General features: G+C 34.3%; 3 protein-coding genes and 1 long non-coding RNA gene across 4 annotated transcripts; 2 read left to right on the forward strand and 2 right to left on the reverse strand.

The window, feature by feature from the left end:
- The first annotated feature begins 1,787 nt into the window (after positions 1-1,787).
- LOC112709208 (CBS domain-containing protein CBSX6-like) lies at positions 1,788-3,167 on the forward strand. Its single transcript, XM_025761104.3, has one exon. The coding sequence runs from the start codon at positions 1,833-1,835 to the stop codon at positions 3,105-3,107; it is 1,275 nt and encodes a 424-aa protein (XP_025616889.1). The 5' UTR covers positions 1,788-1,832; the 3' UTR covers positions 3,108-3,167.
- A 3,090-nt stretch (positions 3,168-6,257) lies between these two features.
- Positions 6,258-10,528, reverse strand: LOC112711030 (ubiquitin carboxyl-terminal hydrolase 2). The gene is made up of 7 exons (XM_025763563.3): positions 10,343-10,528; positions 10,064-10,240; positions 9,882-9,937; positions 9,546-9,592; positions 7,632-7,678; positions 7,416-7,518; positions 6,258-7,314 (listed from the first exon to the last, which is right to left on the reverse strand). The coding sequence occupies exons 3-7, from the start codon at positions 9,910-9,912 to the stop codon at positions 6,538-6,540; spliced, it is 1,005 nt and encodes a 334-aa protein (XP_025619348.1). The 5' UTR covers positions 9,913-9,937; positions 10,064-10,240; positions 10,343-10,528; the 3' UTR covers positions 6,258-6,537.
- A 9,064-nt stretch (positions 10,529-19,592) lies between these two features.
- Positions 19,593-25,621, forward strand: LOC112711031 (uncharacterized). The gene is made up of 14 exons (XM_025763564.3): positions 19,593-20,149; positions 20,565-20,693; positions 21,214-21,306; positions 21,464-21,592; positions 22,230-22,313; positions 22,397-22,515; positions 22,598-22,699; positions 22,873-22,989; positions 23,474-23,530; positions 23,612-23,678; positions 24,110-24,163; positions 24,282-24,371; positions 24,527-24,565; positions 25,131-25,621. Exons 1-14 carry the CDS (start codon positions 20,108-20,110, stop codon positions 25,224-25,226), a joined length of 1,218 nt encoding a protein of 405 aa, XP_025619349.1. The 5' UTR covers positions 19,593-20,107; the 3' UTR covers positions 25,227-25,621.
- A 691-nt stretch (positions 25,622-26,312) lies between these two features.
- LOC112712997 (uncharacterized) lies at positions 26,313-27,692 on the reverse strand. The gene is made up of 2 exons (XR_003158025.3): positions 27,534-27,692; positions 26,313-26,673 (listed from the first exon to the last, which is right to left on the reverse strand). It is a non-coding gene; the product is annotated as an uncharacterized lncRNA (long non-coding RNA).
- Between the last annotated feature and the right edge of the window lie 301 nt (positions 27,693-27,993).

Raw genomic sequence — 27,993 nt, forward strand, 5'->3', positions numbered from 1 at the left:
TTGTTGTTATTTTCTTCTTAGACATTGAATTGTTCGCTTTGAGCGTGTTTGAGATTGGAATTGTTCTCTTCCATTTATCGGTGTTCAGTATTGAGATTGGAAGAGAAGAAAAAGTCGACGGATAAGAGAGGCAAGATGAAAGAAGGAGACGAGACCCAACTCATGAGCACAAATACGGTGGATCCAGCGCGGCAACGGTAAACCGAGGTGAGAGACAGAGAGCGCTGGGGTTGGGGTGTCATTTTAGAAAGTGAGAAAGTGAGAGTGAGAGAGCTAGGGAGGGGCGAGGTGGGTTCAGATAGCTTAGGGATTTTTTCATCATTTTCAAATGATTAAATTACACGATTAGTTCTCATACTTTCACTAAAATTGCAAATTAGTCCATATTGTTAAACGTGCAGCTCACATGTTTAAAATAGAGAATATGTTGAGAATATTCTATTAAATCAAACACTTTTTGAATAGCGGGGACTAAATTATAAATTTTAATTCTCTTTATGGACCAGTTATAAAATTTTAAAATATAGAGACCAATTTACAATTTTACTGAAAGTATAGGGACCAACTGTGTAATTTAACCTCTATCCTCTTATTTTTAATTTTTTAAGTAATTTTTATTTACTCTAATTAAATCAAACTTTATTTGAAAATAAACTTTTAACAATATTCTCACCATTTTTTCATATTAGATCGTACCGATCTCTCTGATTTCTTAATCCAACCTAAGAGAAGTAGTGAATAAAGTAAACAATCTCGATTCTTTCTCTAAACTTGATTCAAATCTTTTCATCTAAAACACCAATTCAAATGCTTGTAAGCTTTAGCAAATTGCCCTAATAGCACTTTAGTTTTGCACAAACGTGTAATATTGTATCTTTTAATTTTGCTATTAAAATACTCGTTGATAAAATTATTAGGTGCTCAGTGCTCTTAAGAGTTAAGAGTGCGTGTGTGTGTTGTGCCTCTAACCAAAAAATAATAAAAATTGTGTTATTCAATAAAAGTTGAAGTAAATGATAGATTAATATTGGAACAATTTTTTTTTTTTCCAATATACTACTGTTTTAAATTTTTATTACCAAAATGTGGTCGTTTTACTTAGGTGCACTGTTTATCATGGTAACATAAACCCCTCGTATTTGTTTTCGCATTCTGACTGGATGGTGTTTAACCGAATTTCAGGCTCTAGCATGTGAAAAAACATGGAATGGCACTGTGATAAAATGGTGACATTTAAATAAATAATTTAAAAAGTATAATATTTTGATCATAAGTGTTTAGAATAATAGTATACTGAAAAAAAAAAAAAAACTCTTAATATTGTCAGCATTTTTAATGGAGTGTCCGAATCTATGATATATCTCAATGATGTTAGTAGCAATTTTATAAATTCTACCGTTGTTAATTGCCTTGAAAAAAATTTAGCGATTTAACAAATTGGTTTGCTCAATTTCACACCGTATATATAGGGTGGGTTAAACCAACAAACCATTCATTCTTCAAAACATGCTAAATATTCATAAGCCACAAACCAGATTAGACCTCGTCAGTCTAGTCTTTCGGAGTTACACAGATATATTTGGATGATTGATTAATTTTCCTTGATCACCTCCTTCTTCAAATCTTAATTATCCATATCCATCTCTTGCTCCTTCACTCTCTCCTACATTTGATTCTATACAATTTACACACATAGCCCATTCACAACATTAAGTCACATGAATCGATCCGATTCGTCATCCGGGCGATACAGAAACTATGAAATGGCCATGAATTGCACACGAATCGTCGGAACCAGTCTGGTGTAAGAACACCATCAATCAAATAAGTTTATGGCATTGGCCTTTGTGTATCACACAGTGGGAGATCTCACTGTTGGAAAGCCTGACTTGGTTGAATTTCATGACACTGAGACACTTAAGTCAGCAATTCAAGCAATAGCAGATTCACCTGGAGGCAGCATACCAATCTGGAAGAAGAGATCATTGTCGCTGTCATCATCATCCTCAGATGTTAATGCCCATGAAGACAATGAACTGAGGCAACAAAGATTTGTTGGCATGCTCAGTTCTCTTGACATTGCTGCTTTCTTGGCCAACACGGCAACTAATAGTCAGGATCAATCTTTGGACATGGACAGGAAGCTCAACTCCCCAGTTTCCGAGGCGGTTGTCCCAAACAACTCCCTACTAAAGATTGTTGATCCTTCAACAAGGCTCATCGATGCACTCGAATTGATGAAGCAAGGAGTAAAACGCCTGCTTGTTCACAAGTGCCTTGTATGGAAAGGTTCGTGCAAGCATTTCTCGGTTGTTTACTATTCTAGATGGCTCAAGAACATTGAATCTAGCAACAGCAAACAAACAAGCATGAGTTTTCAAGAATCCTCGACATCATCACCTTCAAGAGTTACCTCGATTCCTAACAAGTTTTGTTGCCTCTCCAGAGAAGACGTGCTCCGATTCATCATTGGTTGTCTTGGAGCTTTGGCACCTCTTCCTTTAACCTCCATGGCTCACCTTGGTGCAATCAATTCGCATTACAACACCGTTGAATCCTTCAAACCAGCCATTGAAGCAGCAAAAGCAACTCCAACGGACTCCATTGCGGTTGCAGTGGTGGAACAAACACCGGAAGGCAAGAACAAGATTATAGGGGAAATCTCTGCGCATAAGTTGTGGAAATGTGATTACATAGCTGCATCTTGGGCTTTGGCGAATCTGTCCGCAGGACAATTCGTAATGGGAGTTGAAGATAACGATAACGATAGTGATATTGAAACTGAGTTGAGTGTGGATACAAAAAGACCTAAAAGATTCAGTAGCAGGAGCATTAGATTCTTGAGTAACCCTTCAGGCCCCGGCATTTTCGGCCAAAGCAGGAGCATGTACAGAGGAAGAAGTGCTCCTTTGACATGTAAAGTGAAAAGCACATTGGCTGCTGTCATAGCTCAGATGCTTTCACACAGAGCAACTCATGTTTGGGTGACTGAGGATGAGAGGGATGATGTTCTAGTTGGCATTGTAGGATACGCCGACATTTTAGATGCTGTGACAAAGCCTCCTACTGCATTTATCCGTGCAACTAAATCCACTGAGATAATGTGAAATAAGAACTGACTTGAAAATTCTTTTTTATTTTTCCTTTTTAATGATTGTGTCTTTTGTGCTGTGCGGCATGTGTTGGAAATGTGATATTTGCCAAAAGATTTTCATGTCTAACAAGATTGCCAATATTAATGTAACATAATATCTCTGTTGGTTTTGTTTAGCTCAATCTGCTTCAGCTCAGAAAATGTTTAAAGTCCTCAAATTTGGGTTTAAAATAGGGAACTTAATCAGAAACTTTTCATCCAAGTAGTGTCACATGGAATTTTTTTTTTTTTTTTTGCGACTAAATATAAAGGAGGAAAAAAAGAAGACAAACAAAAGAAATAAAACGCAAGCCAAATCAGATGGCTGGGATCATGTCTAAACTAATAAGGTGTTGAAGCTCATCGCAAGGTTGATTCCAATCCAAATACGGGTCCGCACTAGAGGTAGCAGGTTTAGCCATAAAATTAGCCACATTGTTTGCTGATCTTTGGATCAAAACTATGCTAACCTTCCAATTCCCATTCATGACCTCTTGAATCTTTTTAGCCAAATCCCACTCTGCAATACCATTACTGAACATCCTTCTGTTCACCAAAGAGAAGGCATCCAAGCAATCTGTTTCATAATACACCGCTCAGAACCCACTGTCCCAAGCAAACAGTAAGCCCCACCAAATAGCAAACCTCAGCAAGTAGAACGGTACTAGTTTCAAGTTTCCCAGTACAGTCTTTCAACCACCAATCATCAGAGTTGCGGATAATACAACCAAAACTAGCAAGACCATTGGAAGCGCTTAAACTAGCATCACAATTTAATTTAACTGGATTAACAGTGGGAGGAAACCGGGACAAGCAAAGAGAAGGAGTTCAGGATTGATGCATGGAGAAAACAATACGTAGCTCCTTAGCTGAGCTACGGATCAGTCTACCCACTTTGCTAGTACTCCAAGAATCATCCGAGTTAAATAAGTCCTTATTTCTATTTCTCCAAATCCCCCCAAAGGGCCGAGTAAAACACAGAAGCATCACCTTGTCTATAGCTTTTAGTCTTTTACGAAGCCATTGACTCAAATTTGGATGGTGTGAATTGATGCGTGAGCATCTTTCCTATCTTTTCCTAATAAATTTACATTTAAATTGTTGAGTTTAATCAAGAATTAATTATCTTTTAGCCATTATGGATGCTACTTTGATTCTTGTGCAATTCTGTTTATTTTAGGTAGCATTTGCCTGGATTTGGAGCACAAGAATTAAAGGAGATGACCAGCGAGGAGCGACGCGTGCACGCACCTGACGCGTACGCGTGACACCCGAAGAAGACTATCAACGCGTACGTCACGTGCAGAAAACGCAGAAAACACTTAGGGCGATTTCTGGGCCCCATTTTGGCACTCAAGTAAGGCGCAACTCTTTGTCAAGTTAGGCGCAGATCCAGTAAAGCCAAGTGGTCCCCACGTTACAAGGCGCGGACTATTTAATTAATTCTGATTTAGATTTAAATTTTAAAATAGGAAAAGATATTATTTTAATTTTAGAAATTAGATTTTAATTAATTAGGATTAGATATAAAAGATAATATTATTCTATTCCAACGGGATTCCGCACTTTATAGTTTACCTGAATCCTAGTTTTCCACTCTGAACCATGAGCAACTAAATCTCCACTGTTAAGGTTAGGAGCTCTGTCTATTGTATGGATTGATACTATTATTTTTCTATTTTAATTCATGTTTGATTTATATTTCAAGAATTGTTTTCGTTCTTTATCTTATGAATTTGGGTGGAACGGAAGTATGACCCTCTTTCTAATTGAATTCTTGTATAACTTGGAAAAGCTCTTTACTTGAACAATAGGTTGAAAACAATTTCTCCTAAATTCTAATTATCTGGATTTAATAGGATACATGACATATAATCCTCTTATATTTGGATAATTAGGATTTCTGTGGCATATAAACTAGAATTGAATTTCACCCTCTAATTGGAATTAATTGACCAAGGAATTGACAGTTGATGAGAATTAGAGGAGACTAGAAAGGTCTAAGGAATTAAGGTCTAGTCACATATATTTTGCCATGAATTAAATCTTGCATGATTAAAATAAATTAATAAGAAAAGTCAATCCGGAAAATAGATAACTCTGAAGCCTTAACTGCCTTCTTCATATTGTTTTTCCAACTTATTTACTTGTCTGTCTTCTTATATTCTGAATTTACTGTTTAATGCAATTGAGACCCAAACGCTCTTTTCTTCTTGTCTAACTAAGCCAATCACTCAATCATTGTTGCTTGATTCATCAATCCTCGTGGAATCGACCCCCACTCACCTGAGGTATTACTTGGTACGACTGGATGCACTTGCCAGTTAGTTTGTGGTTAGAAATTCCACACCATAAATACAAGCCTAAAAGGTTCCAAATCTCGTTGGGTCTAACACAATCTTTGAGACACTGCGTTAAAGTTTCAAAGCCCAGTTGACATTGATGGCAAAGATTCAACATAGGTATGCCACAATTAAACATAATCTTCGTTGTAGGAACATTACGAAAACTAAGCCAAATCAAGAACCTATACTTATCCAGAACATGATGCCACCAGATCCACAACCAATTTCCATGCTCCTCCCACCCAAATTTTCTTTTAGCTAGTCAACTATAACCACTGCTTGCCCAAAGGGGAGATCACTAGCAATTGATCCCTCAAGATTCCACTTGTCAGACCAGAAAGATTGATTCAATGAGCCAATACACCAAATAAGACACCCTAAAAGCATTAAGGCTTTCTTATTAGTGTATTAATCAGAACTCATAGCTCCAAAGTTCAACTCCATGCATATTGCATGCGTATGCTTGAACTTGAATCTTAATTTGTAGAACAAGGAATGTAGTTTCCAGCATAAATTTCACTTCTCTGCAACATTATGTATTTGCACATCCCGTTAAGCTTAGTAAATCTATTGTTCCTCAGCTATTATTTCTGAAAATTCAAAATGTCTGTTACTTGACAATCTATGTGGCCTTCCAAGTTCTGCGACAACAGAAACTGTTTTTGACCCCTTTTTTTCATAGAAGTATCATGGACAGTGAAGGAATTCCCATCCACTTGGTTGTAGGTGGGTGATGCACAATAAAAGATTAAACATAGTAAAATTCACTAAGCCAAATGTTGGTTTAAAGCTTAAATTTTTCCCTAAATAAAATTAAAGGCACATTATCGAATCCAGACAAATGATTCACCAGTAAAGTGAACTCAAGAATCTTAAACTGAACACTGCAAGTAACCTGGGATCAAAAGGTTTGCAACAGTACTCAACAACTGCTTAAATCCTAGAGCAAAAAACAATAAATTAGGAAGTTTTCAACATGATACATATGAGCATGCTTAAATATCAGGGGAGAAAAACCCACATAAAATGTTTGTCTAAACTGATTAACAAGTACATTCTTCAACTAGTACTGCTTGTTTTTTGCTTCGCCTTCTCAATCAGGGGCTTCAATTGCTTCTTCTCAGCAAGAATCTTTAGGAAGTTAAACAAGAAGGGTATGTAATTGTGTTTCCTACGAATATTTTCTGTTCTCCATTTCTTAAACTTCTCTTCCTCCATCAAGATCTTCTCTGTAGCGGCTTCAATCCCAGCATTAACTTCAGACAGAGAATTGTTCAGTAACTCAAAATTGCTGTTGTCCACCAGTCTCTCTGACTTCGATGCAGCCAGCTGCTGCAAAATTCGCTCCCTCCTCTTCTGAAGCTCCTTGAGCTCGGCAGTATAAATCTCCTTCCTGTTCTTGATGATTGCCATAAGATTGAACCTTATTTCGCTTTGGGAATACCTCTCAATACGCTCTTGGATCACAGGTTGCACCATCTTAAGCCAGTCCATATCGGCTTGTCCACCAGAGCACTGGCCAAGGCTAATGGGACCCTCCTTTAATCCATCAAGCTCATACAACACCCCATCAACAGGAAGATAGCTAATAAAATGGTAAACATCATCATCTTTGGTAGCAACCTTTTGCTCTTCAGGGACAAAAGGTTCTGGCCTTGCAAAGCTATTATGGGCGGTACGTATGGCTTCACTATTATTGATGGCCAAACCTTTGAGCTCAGGAGGAAAGTTCTTGGTAAATTCTTTCAATTTGGTCAACTCTGGGCCAATATCAACATCTGGTGAATTTAGAAGAATAGACAAGATCGCCTGGGTTGCACAAGCATTATTAATTACCTACAAATGCACAAGGATTAGAGTTTTTTAAGATCAGTAAAACTGTAAAACGGTAAACTTTTATGATATTTGGGTAGAAAACTTAAAACAAAGCAGCAGACCTGGCTTGCAAAAAACAAGTTGGGGTTTGGATCTTTGATTACAACACGGTCATCCTTTTCTCCAGGACGCCATTTGAACAGAAAGATCAACCCGTACACAGGCCTGTTATTGACAGTGCAAATCCAAAAAAAGGGGGTAAAGGCAGATGCTCATAAATTAATTATCATGATCACTGAATATCAGAAGTCCAATACTAACTGAGACAGTACACTAACCTAAGGCTGTTTAGAGACTCAAGGTCCAATGAATAAAGTTCCTCAACCTGCCAAATAATCGCAGGTACAAAGATCATAATCACAAACAAAAACAGAAACTAAGATATGTATCTCCTCTCCGGAACTCATAAGATGATATGAGACCAGTAGAATCTGATGCATGCATCCAAGTTGGAAAACTAATAGAAAATTAAAAGAACACAAACTGATAGTCTGTAGTGATAACTCAGGAACTTGAGAGGCCTGACCTCTCCCGAATTCCCCTTTCTTTTTCCCCTCACCAATTCCCTTTTTCCATGTCCCTGCTGCTATGTGAGAAGTGCTTAGTTTACAATGAAATTACGCCTTTCTCACTTTCTAGGTGGAATTACAACCCATACTCTTTCTAAAATATACATAAAGAAAATTACATGTACAGAAATACTAAACAAATATGGAGGTACGAAAATAAAATGAAGTTGCCAGCTTATCCATTTCATAACAAACCTGACTGCAAGTTAAATCAGATAGGAAATTATTTTCCATGTCCATAGATTTTACTAGAACTATTCTGGTCACCAAAATGAACACTTGTTTTTCTCCCCATTAACCTGTTCCAAGAAATTAATTATTTGTTCAGTTGATGGGAAGTGTAGTTATCTTCCCCTTCTACATTTACTATTTCCTAAGGTCAATTTTCTCTTCTGATAAGGAAACCACCAACTTATACCATTGTTGTGACTTCTGAAAAATCTTATATCATTATCCCAAAAAGGTTTTTTTTCCCCTTCTTTTTTTTTCAAAAAAAAAAAAAAAAAAAATTCCCCAAGCCATTAACAATTTAAATAAGGTTGCACATGATTCTTCTACTTCATGACATTTTGGTGCTGTAATGCTATTATGCTGAAGTACACTGCTGTCGTGTTATTTTTAGTTCCAGAATGATGGAACAATTCCTTTAGGATTAAGCATAGACCTTTGCTTTTATAGGGTTTCTGATGGCTTGCTATAAAGGTTTTTGGAGTAGGCTAAGTTTTAAACAGCATATAGTTTATGCCCAATGCTTGCATAAATAAAATGCATTAACAAATTGTTTAACATAAACATATATACCACCAATATTATTTACCATGAATTGGTGTTCATATCAGTCAATGGTTACACAAGAGGAAAACAGCTGAAACTAAGGTAGCATTTGGTGAAGAGACAAAGACGGAAAGACTGAGACTGAGAGATAGAGACTAAGAGAAAGAGATTGAAATAAATCTCAGTATTCTGTTTGGTGCAAAGTGGGAGGCAAAAATTGAAACAAGAATGAAATTCTAATTTAATTTGTGAAAAGAGTAAAATTGGAATTAATTAATTGAAATGAATGTATTTTAGGTATAAAATGTTATTAAAGTTTCAGTCTCCATCTCTAAAAATTTTAGTTCCCTGTGTCCCCACTTTTTGGAGGTATTGAAATACTGAAATTTTGAATCTCAGTCTCCTAGTCTCTGTCTTAGTAACTCAAAACAAACGCTACCTAAATTCCCTATTTTCTCAATGCTTTCGCATAACATAAACACCTCCTTAGCTATGGTTCTATTTTCGTTTTACTAAAGACGATAAATAAACAAGCCCAATGCCTTATAGCCCCAACCCGAACCCCGCAAAATTGAAATCCCATACCATGAAGCTGGGACCTAATACATATCCAGTGAATATTGAACACAAATGGCAATATTTGCCAGTTTATTATCCCTGTGAAAACGTGGATGCTAGAGCATGCCAATGAGATCAAAGCAGAAATCCTTAAGGAAGCAAAAAGTCATAAAAGAGAATACCAAAAATAAAGGGGGAGAAAAACAACATCCAAACCTAAAGAAAAACCATGAAAAGTATGTGCGATTCTAAAAGAAAACAAATGTCATATAATAAAAATAAGTTACAGACCTGTACTCCTTTCACTTGCATTTGCTGAATGAGCTCTGTAAAAACCCCTGACAACGAAAAATATATATAATTTAATGACAAAAAAAAAGCAGTAAACTGCTACATAGTGTACCAATTTACGAATCAAATTCTATGTATCCAGTGGTCACAGAATAAACAAACATAAGATTACTTTTTTTGCGAGCCCTCACTCTAACAATCTATATAGACATGTTTGTGTAAAAGACGTCAACCATTCAGCGAACATAGTAAATTAATAAATAAAAGGAAATATTTAAAAAAAAACTAATTGCAAATTTATTGGGAAAATTTGAATAGCATGCAGAAAGAGCGTACCTGGATCGGATTCAATGGTGCACCACGACATGATTTTGGATACACGAATCACCAATCTGCACACAAAAAATTACAAAAAAGAAAAAGACAAGAAAGAATCAATTTTAATTTTGTTTTCACAGCACCGAAACGAGAATGGGATTTTTCATATAAAGCAAAACCACCTATGAAGGATTAAATACCTCTTCCTCTGTGTGTCTCTGGTATATGTCGAATTCGAGTAGCTTCGTCGTCTTACTTGCAACCTTTGCAAATGAGGGTTTATACTTTTTGCTCGTATACCGTCAGCTCTCCACCGCTTTACTTTTTAATTTATTTATTTATTCCAATTCAAAACAAAATAATTAAATAAATAAAACCTGAAAACATAAATAAATAATTAAATACGGGATATACTATGGATTTTTTTTAAATTAAATAAGTATTATAATTACGAAAATACATCTAATAAAAAAAATTACCAATATACATTATCGGTCATATCCCGGGTCTAGAAAAAAAAAAAGCATTAAATATACAAATTGAGAGGTTCTATACCCGAAATAAATTTAAAAAAAAAAAAAGAAATAAAGAAACCGGGTGGCGGCCTGGCGGGTGCACCCAGAATAAGCCACAACGACAAGACAGATTTAATGCATAAATGTATAGGGTTTTCTGTACTTTAGATATGTACATTTTAAAAAATGTTGTGATAAGATTAAATTAGATGCTATTTAATATGGGTGGTTGAATTTTATTTTTAATGTTGAATGAAGTTGAAAAGCAAATTTCGTACGCTTAAAAATAGAGGAGCAATTTCAAAAATATTACACACATATAAAAAATAAGGCTCAATTTTTTGATATGGAGACTTTGTGTGTGTTTTTTCTGGATATGAAGTCATGGGGACGCCATACAAATATGTGAAACATCTTTTTTATTAGTGTCAGGTCCAAAAACTTGGACCGTATGACTTGTTTGAGTTTCAAGTTTGGCATAGCAAATCAGTAGGTCCGATTTGAGGAGGAAGAGATTTTGGAATTCCGGAAGGTAGTAATCGTACCCTCCGAATTGTTAGTAGTGTTGATTTTTTTTGTGTTGTGTTATGAAATCGGAGGGTCCGAGCTGAGTTTTTTATTATTTTTTTGAATTCACTAAAGGTAATCGCATGGTCCGATTTGGTTGGGACTTTAAATAAAAGTTAGTGAAAACTAGATCAGAACAATAACTCGCATCTTCTTCTCCTTCCTGAACGGTTCTTTCTTCTGGTTTTTAGTTCCTCTGTTTCTTACTTGTTTGGCATAATAGCTAAAAATCTAAAACCCAAGTTTATGAGCTTGTTAATGTGATTGAGAAAAATGAGTGACAGAGTGTTATTGAAGGTGTATTATTTTGGTCAAATTTTGTTACAAACATCTGAAGGAGTAACATTTGTTTGTGAAAATCCGTTAGATGTTGTGATTCCTTTCACAATCAAATTTGAAGAGTTCAAAGGTGTGATCTGTGAAAAGATTCATTCTGAGAGGGCAAGAAGAATATCCTGTATTCTATATAGATATCCTATACAAGTGTTTGGTGGATTTGTCCAGTTTCAAACCAAATATGTAACGGACGAAGCGAGCATGCAAGATATGTTTTTCATGTATATTGAAAATCGGAGTCAACTCTCGTTCATCGAGTTGTATGATGAATTTGAGCAATCTAAGATCGACCGGAATATTCTACGGGAAGATTACAATAGTGACAGTGAAGAAGAGTTCGAAAGCAACTACGAAGTTGTTGGTGTAGATGGAGATGAGGTTCAAGGTGACGGAGCTATGGCTCCGGATGTGTCTGATGTGGCAACTGCACTGGCAAACGATGTGCCATTTGAGGAGCCATCATTCATGCAAGTTTTGGATTTGGAAGCCATGCATGTTCCGGAGTTTCCGGATTATATCAGTGCAGGTACGTAATTCTCCGTATTTATAAGAAGGATTGGAATTTTTTAATAATTTATCTTGATAGTTGGACCAAGTAGCTAAATGAGGTGTGAAAATATACTCGATCAGTATTTATTTTTGTTTACCTGTTTGTGTATTTAACTTTAAGATAGTAAATTTATTAGAGAGTTATTGAATTAATTGAATATAAATTAGAATTTATTGGTTAATTAGTAAATTAGTTAAATATTCGTTAGTATTTATGAGTTAATTTAGTAAATTAAGTAAATATAAATTGGTATTTATTAGTATTTATTAGTAAATTAGTAAATTATATTAATATAAATTAGTATTTATTAGTATAGAATAGTAAACTAGTAAATTAGTTAAATTAAAATTAGTATTTGTTAGTAGATTAGTTGAATATAAATAAGTATTTGTTAGTAAATTAGTTAAATATAAATAGTTTGGAGGTTTTTATCATAATTGATGCAGTAAAAATTGTTTTACCTTTATTTTCGATGTTTAAACATGTGTTTTCAAAATTGGTTGTATGGCTGTTCTGGGCAGAAATTTCTTTTGTCGCAGATAGTGAATTTGCCGTTGGGGTGGAATTCAGTTTCAGGGAAGCTGTTATTAAAGCGATAAAAGAGTATACTATACGAAGAAGCGTAGACTACCGGGTGTATGAGTTTGAGTCGTTGACATTTTATGCAAAATGTACACAGTATGGGTCAAGATGTGATTGGCTTATCTGGGTTAGCATGATCAGCCAGAAGTACTGTTGGATTATAAGGAGGTATAATGGTAGTCACACATGTACCAGAGCCACAATTTCTCAAGATCATTCGAAACTGGATTCGACCACAATTGCAGAAGCAATTAAGCCGTTGGTTGAGGCGGACCTCGCCTTGAAGGTAAAATCGGTTATAGCAGAGGTGCAATCGAAGTTCAACTACATTGTTAGTTATCGGAAAGCATGGTTGGCTAAGCAAAAGGCAGTGAAAAAAATATTTGGAGGTTGGGAAGCATCGTACGGAGCGTGCCATATGGTTTGAGGCCATGTGTTACAAGGAACCATCAGCTGTTGTTCATTTTGAGACTATGCCTACATATCAGGTAATTTCTGGCTGAAATTGAGAGACTTGAGCAAAACTCTGAAAAAGGCTGACAAAAGGACTGCTGATGTTGTTGGAATCTGACCTTCCTACACTCGAAATGGATTTTCTGGAGCTACAGAACTTTAAATGGCGAGCTCTCAACGGCGTTGGAAAGTAGACATCCAGAGCTTTCCAACAATATATAATAGTCCATAGTTTATTCGGAATTTGACGATGTAACTTGGCGTTGAACGCCAAGTACATGCTGTTGTCTGGAGTTAAACGCCAGAAACACGTCATGATCCGGAGTTAAACGCCTAAAACACGTTATAACTTGGCGTTCAACTCCAAGAAAAGCCTCAGCTCGTGGATAGATCAAGCTCAGCCCAAACATACACCAAGTGGGCCCCGGAAGTGGATTTATGCATCAATTACTTACTCATGTAAACTCTAGTAGCTAGTTTAGTATAAATAAGACTTTTTACTAGTGTATTAGTCGTCTTTTGACCACGTTTCATCTTTGGTCTCAGTTTTGTTTTATTCTTCATCTTAGGAGGCTATTGATCACGTTTTAGGAGGCTGGCCATTCGGCCATGCCTGAACCTTTCACTTATATATTTTCAACGGTGGAGTTTCTGCACACTATAGATTAAGGGTGTGGAGCTCTGCTGTACCTCAAGTTTCAATACAATTATTATTACTTTCTATTCAATTCTCTTTTATTCTTATTCCAAGATATACGTTGCACAACACTTTGATGAATGTGATGATCTGTGACACTCATCATCATTCTCACCTATGAACGCGCGTGATTGACAACCACTTCCGTTCTACCTTAGCCCGGGCGCATATCTCTTAGATTCCCCAACAGAATCTTCGTGGTATAAGCTAAATAGATGGCGGCATTCATGGGGATCCGGAAAGTCTAACCTTGTTTGTGGTATTCCGAGTAGGATTTCGGGAATCTAGAAAGTCTAACCTTGTCTGTGGTATTCCGAGTAAGATTCCGGTATTGAATGACTGTGACGAGCTTCAAACTCCTGAAGGCTGGGCGTGATGACAAACGCAAAAGAATCAATGGATTCTACTCCAACCTGATTGAGAACCGACAGATGATTAGCCGTGCTGTGACAGAGCATTTGGACCATTTTCACTGAGAGGATGGGATGTAGCCATCAACAAGGGAGATGCCTCCAGACGATTAGCCGTGCAGTGACAGCGCATAGGACCATTTTCCCGAGAGGATTAAAAGTAGCCACTGATGATGGTAATGCCCTACATACAGCTTGCCATGGAAAGGAGTAAGAAGGATTGGATGAGAGCAATAAGAAAGTAGAGATTCGAAAGGGTTCTAGCATCTCCACACGCCTATCTAAAATTCCCACTATTGATTTACATAAGTATTTCTATCCCTTTTTATTTTCTATTTATTATTAATTTTTGAAACCCATAACCATTTAATCTGCTTAACTGAGATTTACAAGGTGACCATAGCTTGCTTCATACCAACAATCTCTGTGGGATCGATCCTTACTCACGTAAGGTATTACTTGGATAACCCAGTACACTTGCTGGTTAAGTTGAATGAAGTTGTGAGCTTCTCCAACAGTGCCTGGAACTTTTTTATCACAATTTCGTCCACCATTTGGCGTAGTGACAGACACAAAAGAATCACTGGATTCTATTCCAACATGATCGAGAACCGATAGATGATTAGTTGTGCTGTGACAGAGCATTTGGACCATTTTTACTGAGAGAATTGGAGGTAGCCATTGACAATGGTGACGCTCTATGGAAGGGAGTAAGAATGATTGGAGGAAGGCAGTAGGAAAGCAGAGATTCAGAAGGGACAAAGCATCTCCATACACTTATCTGAAATTCCCACCAATGATTTATATAAGTATCTCTATCTTTATTTTTTGTTTATTTATCTTTATATTCGAAAACCATTATAACCATTTGAATCTGCCTAACTGAGATTTACAAGATGACCATAGCTTGCTTCTTACCAACAATCTCCGTGGGATCGACCCTTACTCACGTAAGGTATTACTTGGATGACCCAATGCACTTGCTGGTTAGTTGTGCGAAGTTGTGACAAAGTGTGATTCACGTTTAGAGAGCTCCAAGTCTTTGGCGCCATTGTTGATGATCACAATTTTGTGCACCAGCAATCTCAAGAATATTACACACATATAAAAAGTAATATAAATAGAAATATTCTTAGCTTTTCTCTCTCGTACAAAACTCTCTTTCTTCTATCTATTGAGTATAAGTTACTACATATATAATACTATCAAATATATTAATTACTTTTATAGTGAGATAATTATATTAGTAAATATCAATATTAGAGTCTTCTATTTACACTTTTTATTTTATATTTATTATATCTTATTTATTTATTTTTACAACAAAAAAGATTTATATATGTTGCTTGTTGGTTTACTCATTTTTCACACTAAATATATCTCAATTCTATTAATTCTTATCTCAAAAAAATGGCCAATAATAATTTTTTGTGGTAATTTATTCTAATGGAATTATTAAAAACGGTAAAAAGAGGGTGATATTTAAGTGTAATTCACTTTTAAAATTGTACATTTGCTGTGTTGATTTTCTAGATGCGCTTAAAATTGCCATTGAGCAATATGGGGACAATTAGTTCAAAGGTAGTTGGTAGAGTCGCATATAGCTTCCTATCGGCATTGCCTGGTGGAGGTTTTATTAACTGGACATTTCGTGTTAAAGCTGATACGTCAGTATAATGTTTGATGTACATGTTAGGCTAATGGCGCAACATATTATGGAGTGGTATGCAAATGTTCGTGACGTAGGAGGTAGTTTTGGGTCATCTTCTTCAATATCCGAAGCAATCCCGGTATTGGCAAGGTCGATTCACTTCGTTGACTCTCGAGACAGTACTGACGTAGAGTTGAGTGACTTTAATTCAGATTATGTAGCCAAAAGCGAGTCGGCTAACAAGAGTGAATCTGATTTGGAGACTCTAGCTTGTGGGGGTGCTCGGTTTCTTCTTCCTCCCTTTGTCCATTCCACAATTATTAGAAGTTTCAAACCATTATCACACTCTTAATCTGGATGCGATGTAACTAGACGACCTTTTCAATCTCGGTGACAGCGAAGATTACAATACGGATAGCGGAGTATAATCTCAAGTGGGCCACAGGTTTAAGAGTAGAGATGCTGTATTGATGGCAGTGAAGAATTACAACATTCAAAGAAATGTTGAATACAAAATTTTAGAATTTAATAGACTGAAATATCATTGTCGATGCAAGCAATTCTCTGTTGGGTGTCCATGGAGCCTTCACGTATCACTACATCAAAATCACAACTATTGGTAAGTGTTGTATACTACAATATTCTAAATTAAAGTCATGTTTATTAAAATTTGTGTTACATAATGAAAAATAAGAGTTTTATTGTAGGGGGGTGCAGAGGTTTAGAGGGTCACATACCTGCTTAGCGCCAACAATGTCTTAAGATCATGCTCAGTTGGATAGCACTTTGATTTGTTCTGTTATCCTACCAATCATATATGTTGACTTGTTTGTATTTACAAAGTGCAGTGCAACAAAACTATCATTTCAAGTCATCATATCGAAAAGAGTGGATGAAAAAGCAGAAGGCTATTGCACATATGTATGACGACTAGGAAGAGTCGTACAATAAGCTTCCTATCTTGTTACAAGCTTTGTCTGACTACCTCCCAGGACCTCTTGTTACAAGCTTTGTCTGACTACCTCCCAGGACCTGTACAAGATTGTGTTGTTGTTCCATACTACAATGGAAACCTCGTTGACAGAGAGTATAGCAAGCTTGATAAGGTGTTTTGGACCTTTTTTGTGTGTATCGAAACTTTTAAGCACTGCAAGTCATTTGCGTCAGTTGATAGGACGCATTTATATGGTAAATACGGGGTGTGTTACTAATTATTGTTGCTCAAGATGGAAACAATAATATTCTGCCCATAGCATTTGCACTTGTCGAGTCGGAGTCCACCGAATCATGATAATTTTTCCTGACGAATTTGAGGGAGCACGTCACTCTGCAACATGGTATATTTCTCATAAGCTAGAATATTAGGCTTGGTTTGGTAAAACTTTTCGAAGAGGTGCTTGTTCTTTTTAAAAGTTCAATCTTCTCGTATTGTATTTGATAAATCAAAAAGTCCATGTGCTTGTGCTTGCAGCTTTTAAAAGATCGGGGTATTTTTAAAAACGAATTTGGATCCTCTAAATTTTGAATTTTTACTTTAAAGGGTAAAATATGATCTCTCACTCTTGAATGATTTCTCTCTCATATTTTCTCTTGGTCCCACCTATGAAATAAATGGTGAAAGATCACACTTTACTCTCTAAAGTGAAATTCAAACTTTAGAGAATCCAAATCCTTTAAAAACACCTAAGATAGAACTTTTCAATGTTGACTTGTACTTTTCAAAATTTAAAAGTCTAATATAACATCATATATTAACTAATTTTTAAATTTAATGTTTACATTTATGTCTATATAGTATATTTAAATTTTAAAAGCTATTTTACCGAACGCAATTGATGTTGCTTGTGTTTATTGAAAGCTATTTTTAATTTAATTTTTCAAATATAAATGTTACAACTTTTAAAAAGTCATCTTTTAAAAGTTAACTTTTATAAGCTACTTTTAAAAAGTAAAAGTTTTACTAAACTAAGCATTAGTCCATAGGAACCAGCAGAATTCTTAACCTTAACCAAGGAGGATTAGTTGCTTATATTTTCAAAGAAAACCTAATATTATAAAAAGTACAATGTGCCGAAGAAGAAGGAAGAGAACCCTCAAAACGTCGCACTTCTCCTCTTAAATACTAACCTTAAAAGGAATTCAAATTCAAACTAAAATAAAATCAATTTTAAAATAAAATAAAATTCAACTAATTAATGTTTTCCTCCACCTAAACTTTTAATATTTTCTTCCTACAAATTCTCAATTAATGATGTGGTTAGTGGGTCTAAGCTGAGCCTTTAATTAACCACACAAGTGATGAAGAATTGAAGATTTAGTGGCTTAGTTTGAGGTCCCAAGAGAATGTTCATAATCCCACGTTGCACGTGTACGTGAAGCTCAATTTCAATTTAATTCACTCCCTGTCTTACCCATGTTGGACGTGGAGAGTCCCACATTGAATGTGGCTTTAATTTTTCTCAATTCTGGCATTTGTTTTCTCTCAAGTTTTGCACGTCAAAAATCTCACATGGGACGTGAACTAGGTGTTGTGAGTATGCATGCATCATGCGTATCTCAAAATTCTCTTGTTGTGTGTACACGTGGGTTATGCATACGCATGATAGCCCATGTACTACGTTGATGTCTTCACGTCCCACGTTGAAATGGGAGTCATGCGTACGCATGAATGAGAAAATTTTGCCATTTATGCGTATGCATGGGTCATGTGTACGCATGACTTTTGTTTTGGCGTTGGATGCCAATACTCCTATGTTGCACGTTGAAGAACCTAGTGCCCCTAGGAAGGCATAATTGGTTGGCATGGCATGCTTGACCTCCTACATTGCACGTGAAGCTTGATTTCAACATAGAGAACTCTCTGTTTAGTCCAAAGAGCTTTCTGTTTGCTTTTTTATTCTTGCTCTTTGTTGCTCAAAGTGATTTCTGGCCTCCTTTTTCTTTAATTTTTACCAATTCTCTTATAAATTCATAAATATACACATACACATAGGAGTCTTCTAAATTCTCTTCACCAATTATTTTTATTGACGGCGCTAAAATTTATTAATATGATATGTTAAATGATACAACAGTATACACACAGGAGTCTTAATTGACTATTAACATGATGGGTTTATGAAATTAGTTTAAATCAAACGTAAATTGAAGGAAGAACTTGAGGCATTGAAATCTCTTAATTTGTGATTTATTTGATTTAATTTCATAAATTTATCATATTAACCGTTAATTAGGACTTTTAAATGTGTATTGTGGTGTCATTTAACATGTCAGATCTTACGCCATTAGCAATGGAAATTATGGAAGGACAAAATGACTAATTTAAAAATGTTGGAAGGACGGATTTGATTAAAAAATTTTTTTGAAAACTAATTTGAAAAATGAGTGATTTTTCAAAAATTAATTAACTAATTTGACTATTTACTCAGGAAATTAAGATATACTAACACCATTCTCTCTTTGGAGAGGTTCATTTTCGAGAATATTCAAGAATCAAGAACCATATGTTGCAGAGGTTATCAACAAATCAATTAGGAACTACAAAGAATGACCTAATTTTAATTTTTCTAATTGTTGATGGTAAAATCGAAGATGACTATAGTTTAGTTTTCTGTTTTATTACCTTCTAACTTTATTCTTTCTAACTACTCTTCTTTATTGCCTTGAATTTTTTGTCTAAAAAAAAAAATCTGCAGCTCCACAAAGAAAGAAAAATTGAACAAAGAAAAACCAAGGACGTAATTATAGGCAAAGAAAGAGAGGTTGACATAAAATAGGTCGTCAAAATTGAACTTAATGAAATTACAAATTGTATTAAGCAAAAAGTTTAACTTAAAATCACGCAAAAAGGGTTTAACGTTAAGGATGGAAAGAGTAGATATTTTTTGGCGGCTAATTGTGGAACTTCCGAACACGGGAAGAAGAAAAACGAGTAAAGGATGATAAAAGCCAAAGCGGGCGTTTGAGTTTGGAGGAGTTCGTGTGTGTCTCGTGTTTGTTTCGTCTGCGTCAAAATTCTCTTCCCGTCACTCTTTCGCTATGAAAATGATAAAATAAAAATAAATAAAAAATTGGAAAAAATAAGTAGAAGTATATAAGCATTTTCATGTTTTACCGTTTCCGCTACTTACGTCAACTAATTCTTTTCATTCTCTACTATATTTAAGCAATTAATCTTATGTTTTATAATCCACTCAATTAATTTTTAAATTTTAAAAGATTACGATCACCATCTTCTTCTCCTTTCTTATCGCACACTAAATTCATTGACTATATTTATATTTATGTCTATGTTTATTCCTCCTAATCCTAATTATTGCGACTATAAAATATTTTCGTCAAACAACTATTGCTACTTCTTTTTTTTTTTCTTTTCTTTTCTTTTGTTCTCTTCCGTTTACTTTTTATTTTGAATTGTTCATGTGTAACACATAGAACGACATAGCCCTCTGCAGAGAATTCTCTGCGTTTTCAACGCCAGAATATGAAGTCACCTTCATCTTCTTCTTCTCCTTCTTCTTCTCGGGTATATATAATATATATACATGTTATCATCGCTATTGCTTGCTTTTCTCTCCTTTTTTTCTTTTTAATTGAATTTTTATTTTCAGAAACCGTAGCCTCTTCTTTTTTGCTTCCAATTTTGATATCAATTTCGCAGGGTTACATTATACCTTGTTATTCAAATTACGCTTTTATTCATCACCTTGATACGCAAATCACTCTTTGATTAGGATATGTTCCAATTCAATGTTTTTATATCCATATAGGTGATATCGATTACTTGCTTAAACACTTCATGTCATGCAGTTGAACTAGTTTTGTTTTCACGTCAACAATGCTTAACTTTCTTTTTCCCTTTCAATTCGATTCAATTTCAGAGTTAGTGTGTTATTATTGTCTTCAATCTAATAGCATTGTTATCTTTTGCATTGAATCAGGCTGTTTTGGTTGCTGATTCCAAGAGTAAAAGAAGCTATTGTTGTTCTTATACCCTATTTCCAGCAGCTTGTTTGATATGTCTTGGCCTGTTCTTCGCTTTTTCGTCCTTCTCGCAAGGCAACAGAGAGGTATGAACAAATAGAAGCATCATAACATAGGATGAAAAATTGAACAGATTCTCTGCATTGATGACGATCTATCTATAATCTAAGATCACAGAAAAGATGGTAGAATTTTGGCTTAGATGGTACGGACATTTTTAGTGAAGCCTTGTCGAGGGTTACATTAGGGTTGAAAGTGAATCAGATGATGGAATTAGAAGGTATTCGTAGCTAGAGGTAGCGAGAGACTTAAGAAAATATGGAAATTATTGGAAGATTTAAATATAAACAGTTCAAACACAGATAAAATTTATGAATAGGCACTATGGTGTCTTCTGATCATTGTAGTTGATCGGCAAGTAGGACAAGGCTTAGTTGTTGTGTTATCGACCATGGTAACAAAATCAGTGTTTTAAAGTGTGCCCTGTATTTAAGTTGGAGGGTATTTGATTATAGTTCAAGCAACCAGTTTTGAATTTGCCTTTTGTTTAAGTACTGTTTGTTTTCCCACCAATCGTAAAATGATCCTCTACGTGTCATACTACAGAAACTAACAAGCTGGAGTGTGAACACTCAGAATCAAAATGTGGACAGTCTGACTCAGAAAATGGAAACTGATATAGTTAAGGATAAATGCAAGGTTCATTCTCTTACCGTGCCTTCATTCTTAATCCACTAAGTTGTACATAATATTTAACTGATTAATTGTTTTTTTCCCTGGACGAGTCATATTCATTGTTCTATTATTCTAGATGTTCAAAACTTTGGTGCTTATATTTGTTTATCTTGTTTAGTAGAACCAGTGCAGGCCTAGGGGAAGCGAGGCATTACCTGCTGGTATAGTGTCCAGTACTTCCAGCTTTGAAACGCGACCTCTATGGGATATTCCTGCCGTAAGGAAGAAGCATCATCAGCGCAGACAAGTTGTAAGTTTCAGTCAGTCATGAATAACTGAATACTTGAATTCCGTGCGTTAATAGGGTATTGCAGTTTCTCCAATGCCCATCGGTTTTAGGGGAACATCATGTTATAAGTGATGTGATTGATGTGTTTCTGAATGTACAGCCTCACGATGATCCTATCCTTGATTTGAAAATGTAAAGATGTAAAATGCAATTAGGTTTTACAGACATCCAATATATTTTATTGCCAAATTTATACCATGATCATCTAAATGAGTGAATATGATAAGATAAAATTTTTACAGTACATTAAAATTAAACTCTTTAATAAATGTGCTCATATACGTGGCCAAGATACTTAGGCAAGTGTCCAGAATTAAAATTGAAATAATTTTGGAGACACCCTGCTCTGTTTGAGTTGGGGCAAGATCACCACCATATCCTGATATGGGAGCATTTGGACTTTAGATATCTTTTAAAAGTTTGTCCTCTCCTTGTAGATGCATTTTTATTCTTTATTGTTTGTGTTTGAAGTTATTGGTATAGCTTACATAATCTTTTTAATTGACACTTCAATGACATGAAACACGTATCATGATATAATAGTCTTAGTTACTTTTCATTTCTTTATAGTATGCCTGACTTTCTTATACTTTATCAGAATGAGGTAAACATGACGAGAAACTTGTTTGCGATGGCAGTGGGGATAAAGCAGAAGGATCTTGTGGACAAAATGGTTGAAAAGGTACCAGTCTGATATAGTTTTCTCATTACTAATAATCCAAGTTGATCCATGTGTTGTGATCCTCCTTCTACTCCAAATTTCAGTTTGTAGCAGCTAATTTTACTATGATGCTCTTTCACTATGATGGTATTGTCGACGATTGGAAGGAATTCGACTGGAATGATCATGTCATTCATGTGGCAGTACTCAATCAAGGCAAATGGTCGGTATCCTCACATTTCATTCCCTTCCCATATTTCATTTTTCTTCAGCGAGTCTTACCTGAACATGTTTCCAATGATTAGGTGGTTCGCAAAGCGGTTCTTACACCCTGATATGGTTGAAGAATATGATTACATTTTCCTTTGGGATGAGGACCTTGGAGTTGAAGAGTTCCACCCAGATAAGTATGTTGAAAACCCTTTCTGATTTCTGGAAATTAGAAAAAATACAGTTTGATGCTCTTGGATTGTTTAATTAAAATTAAAATTGGGGGAGCTTACTTCTGCTTTTTTTTTAAAAAAAAATGGGCACTCCTATAATGGCACAAAATCTTAATGATTCTCAAATGATTTTTCAGTTATATATCTATCATTAAAAGTGAAGGGCTGGAGATTTCACAACCAGCTCTTGATCCTCAACTTTCTGAAGTTCATCATCAGATAACTGTACGTAGTAAACGGACGATCGTACACAGGTTCTCATTTATATGCTTTTTTGTTTCTTTTTTGTCAGCTATGATATTTTCTAATTTCGCGGAACATATGTTCTTAGAAAGAACATAACTAGCAAAAATATTTTCACTATTCTCAAGATTTCTGCCTCCCCATTATATCATAAGTTAGACCATTACTACAAATAAGCAATTTGTATTACAAATATTGAATGGAAAGCCACTTTGGTTCGAATAAAGTATTATAAGCAAATCCAATTCTTGATACACTTTTCTGGGTGTTCTATTTCCTCATGCATATATATGACATCAAGATTTGCTTATGCTTTTGAAGTTTAGTACTTAAAAGGTAGTTACCAAATTGCAATCATACATTTAATCTGAGAACGAGAAGATGAATTTATTAGAGAACATTAAATAGAAGAAACGCATAGCTTAACAAAAAGCTTTTGAGGATGCATATACTCACAATCATGTTCTTACATACTTTTGGTTGTTGTGCTTGCAGAAGGACATACAAAACTGGAGGTTGTGATTTGAGCAGCACTGCTCCTCCTTGTACCGGGTAAAGTTTCGGTAATATGTAATTCAATTGGCTTTCTCTTTACTTTCCTAGACTTGAAGAAAGATTATCTATTTTTTTCAGGTGGATTGAAATGATGGCTCCTGTTTTCTCAAGAGCTGCATGGCGTTGCGTTTGGTATATGATCCAGGTGCACTATTCTGTTCTCTTAGCCTCATTTTGTAATTGTGTTAGGACAATGTTAGGACAAATACGTAAAAATACTGAGAGATATGAACTTGTTTGGAGAAACAGGCTAAATGCCTTTTTCCTGAGATAACATTTGTCTTATTTTCCGTTCATACAAAATTTAATAGTGAGGATATAATTTTTTTTTGAGATCTACATGTAAATGGTCTCTCTGTAGACACGATACATGACAGAACTCAATGGCGTCGTTTGATTCATGTAGCCGATCCCACCTAGTGGGATAAGGCTTTGTTGTTGTTGTTGTTTGTAGTGAGAATATAGATTTTTTGTCCTTTCGTCTCAGTGCTTCTATATGTATATATAGGCATTACTTGAAGAATTGCTTTGCAAAATGGTTACATATTCATTCAACTTTTGTTGTTTATGTTACAGAACGACTTGATCCATGCATGGGGTCTTGATATGCAGCTCGGATATTGTGCTCAGGCATGTTATGCTTATTGTTTTTTGGATTCTTCAATTCTATTATTTCCATTTTTTCTATATTCTCTTATTTTTTAATCTTTAATTTCTAGTTCAATGTGACTTTGTTTCTTGTATATAGGGTGACCGAACGAAAAATGTTGGTGTTGTGGATGCTGAATACATAATTCACTACAATCGTCCTACCCTTGGAGGAGCAGACAAGCCAAACGTAACGAAATTTAGCATTTGATTGATGCTGAATAGCATAGAAATTCTTAATTAAGTTTTAAAAAAAAATTATATTTTCATATCATCTACTTTAATTGTATTCTGTCACTTGTTCTATCTGCCTTGAAACTGAGACGACTACTCTGTTATTCACAGGATTCTTCTCAACCTCAAGAACAGGATCATAGACTTGATGTAAGTTACTATCTTATTAATTGCTTGTCAATTAATGCAATAAAATGAATCGTTTAACATAAAGTTCAAAACTTTAAAGTTTCTAACATATTTACTTGTCACCTTTAATCTATATAGATATCTCTAGCTAATTATATAACTATCTTTTGATCTCTACTTGTCGTATGGAATTTGTTTTCTCAAGTCCATGAACATATTTTCTATAGTGCTAAAAAAGATATATTATCAAAGGAAAAAGCAGTTAAGTCACAATGAAAACCACTATCTCCATGTTAATTCCTTCCCCTTGTCTCATATATTGCATTTTTTGTTTGAAATACTTATTACTACATTCAGTTATTTTAATTAATTTCCACATTTGTAGAGTATCTGTCAGTTCATCACTAATATATCATAATTACTTTGGGATCAAGCAAGGCCTATACACATAGCATTATTATATTTAAGATTCTAGTATACGATTAATTTTCTGTTATTAGTGTACAGTGTGTTGCCATTGTCTTAGTCATTTTTGAATTATTTTTATTGGATTTTTATTTTTACTAACATATTGGAGGCTGTGCAGGTGAGAAGACAGTCTTTCAGGGAATTAGATCTCTTTCAAAAACGTTGGAAAAAGGCAGTTGAAGAGGATCCATGTTGGGTTGATCCATTTCATTAGCCAGTGATGCAATCAAAGTGGCACTAAAAATTTTTATGTAAATTCTGCACATAAAAAAAGACACGCCATTCATGTAAAGAGAAGAAAATTCAATTGGATACAGGTAAATTAAAGTGTTCATAGTGAGAATTCCTAGAGGAATCTCTCTGGTAATTTGATCTTAAATTATAATTTAAGCTAGGTGCATTATATGGGATATTTAGTTCGTTCCATTTTTAATCAGCGTTTTTTAAGATGAAATAAATAATAAGGGAAGGCACCCAATGATGATGGGTAAGAAGTTTGGAATATTGATGAAGTCCTTGAGGAAACATCTTTTGAATTTTAATTTCAGAAAAGGAATAGATGGATTCATGATCTTTATTATCTTAGTTTTATTTTATTGATTTTGTTTACGTTTCGATTCCCAAACCTTTTTTTATTGCCTTGTCGTATGGTTATATTAAGCCTCCTTCCTTGTAGATTCTCTTTCTATTCATTGTCATGCAACGTGTTTACTTGTTACTCTTCTCTATATGGTAACCAAAAGATTTGTCAAAAAATAGGAAAAAAAAATAAAATTCAAAGGGTCTCTTTTAATGACATTTTTATCCTATTTTCCATTTTTTTTAAAGTGAGAAATTGGTTCAGGTACAAAATCATTATTATTATTATTATCGAATAATAACTAGGCATAACACATTAATTACGATTATTCAATAAAAAAAAAAGAAAAATAACATAAATGCTTGCATTCTCTTATAGATTATCTCCAAGAATTGAATGCTTGCATTTTAATTAATTCTCGTTTTCAGACAATACTTTTGGCTGAATAGTGAAAACTTTGATAAATGTATTTTATGTATAAATATTATTTTTTAGATAAATATTTTGAAATGTGGAGTAAAAAAAATAAAAAAAAATCATGTTATTTCAAATGCTATATACCTTATATTTTTTTATTTATTTTCACTATGATACTTTTTTTAATGAATTTTTGTATATACAAAATAAAATTTAAATTTTAACATTTTTTAAATAGACGAATAAACTAATATTTTAATAATTAAATTGGTTATTTTCACCACAGTACTACACCAATATTACTAGTATCTAATAGATTCTTGACCTGTCATTATTCAGCTTCATGGCATACCAGAGATTCATTATTACATAGACAAAGTAAAAAAAAAAAAAAAAAACTAATTAATTAAAGGCTGCATCCAAGGCAATTACAAGACCTAGGGCCAAAGGTACAAGTGCCAGGAGGCTTGCCGGGAATGTTGCAAATTATAGAATAGCAGCAAGAAGATTGCACGCATGACCGTCTGTTCCCTCCAACACAGCATTGGCAAGCTGAACAAACTTGATAGCCTCCAAATATTTTTCTACTCATCACCATCTCTTTCATCTTCATCATCTTATTTGTATTCATTTGCATGGGAACGAATTCCTCCCCGTTTGCCTCCTAGATCATCATCATCAAACTAATTAAAGTTTGAGACACTTTAGTACACTCTAGGACGTGTTTGGTTTGTGATTTTTTTTTCATTTTCGATGTTTTTTTTTGTTTTTAAGATTTTGTATTTTATGTAAGAAAAGAAAAAAAAAAAGCTTTTAATTTTTTTTTTATTGTTTCTACATTCGTTTTTACAAAATTTTAAAAACCAGAATACATGCAAAACGAAAATAGAAAATGTTTCCACTAATAAAATAGAGGTTTAATTACTTTGTTGATTAAACCTATAGTTTTGCGAAGCTTTTAATTAAATTCTTATACTTTTTTTCTTTTTAATTGAGTTCTTACATCAAAATTTTTTTTAATTGAGTTTCTACGTTTTTTTCTCTTTTATTTGGGTATCTGCACTAATTTTTCTTTTACTTGAGTTCTTATATAATTAAGCCAATTATTGCTAAAAGTGATCTAATTCAAAAAAAAAAAAATTGATGCAGAAATCCAATTAAAAAAAAATATAGAGACTTAATTGAAAATTTTACAAAACTATAAGCATTAACAGATTAATTATAACATATACTACCTCTTTCACAAAATCTGTGAGTTAAAGTTATTTGCATATTAGTCGAGTAAAGAAAAATTGAAAAATTATATTTTTTAACTAAAAGACTCTGAACTTATGTATTAATATGAAATTTTTATTGCTAACTGCTAAGTGAGTTTAGTATAATATTGTACTTATGAAAGGCAAATCTAAAATAAATACATGCATTAAATGTTAACTTGAAATATAAAACAAATTATATATATAATATTCAACATGCAGAAGTACTTAGTATTCACTTAAGGATAGTAGAGACAATAAGACTCACATTGACATAGGTTGAGAATATGATCAAGAAAAAAATGAGGACACGAGCATGAGCAGCAGAAGCAAGAAGCATGTTGTTATATATGATTCTTTGATTATTTGGTTTGGTAATTAATTAGTACTTACTCATAAAGATATATATAGCCACCTAACTTTGCATACTTTTAGTTGGAAGAGTGGAGATGATGATGAAGGTCTAAATTAAAGGAAAAATGTTTCCTTTGAAATAAGAGTTCTTCTCGATAGAATGACTACTCTAATCTTGTCTCTATTCTTTTCTTTGCACTCTATAGCTGCCCTCTTAGTTACTCAAATTTTTAATAAATAAATATAATTAACACAACTAAAAGTATATTAATTTAAAAATATTTTTTTCATTTCGATGTTTTAGTAATATTACATGAGTAATACATTTATTATTAATATTAGTGCTTAGTTAAGTATCTAATATCCGTCAAATT

The sequence above is a fragment of the Arachis hypogaea genome, chromosome 9 (assembly GCF_003086295.3).
Source record: "Arachis hypogaea cultivar Tifrunner chromosome 9, arahy.Tifrunner.gnm2.J5K5, whole genome shotgun sequence".
NCBI lineage: Eukaryota > Viridiplantae > Streptophyta > Magnoliopsida > Fabales > Fabaceae > Arachis > Arachis hypogaea.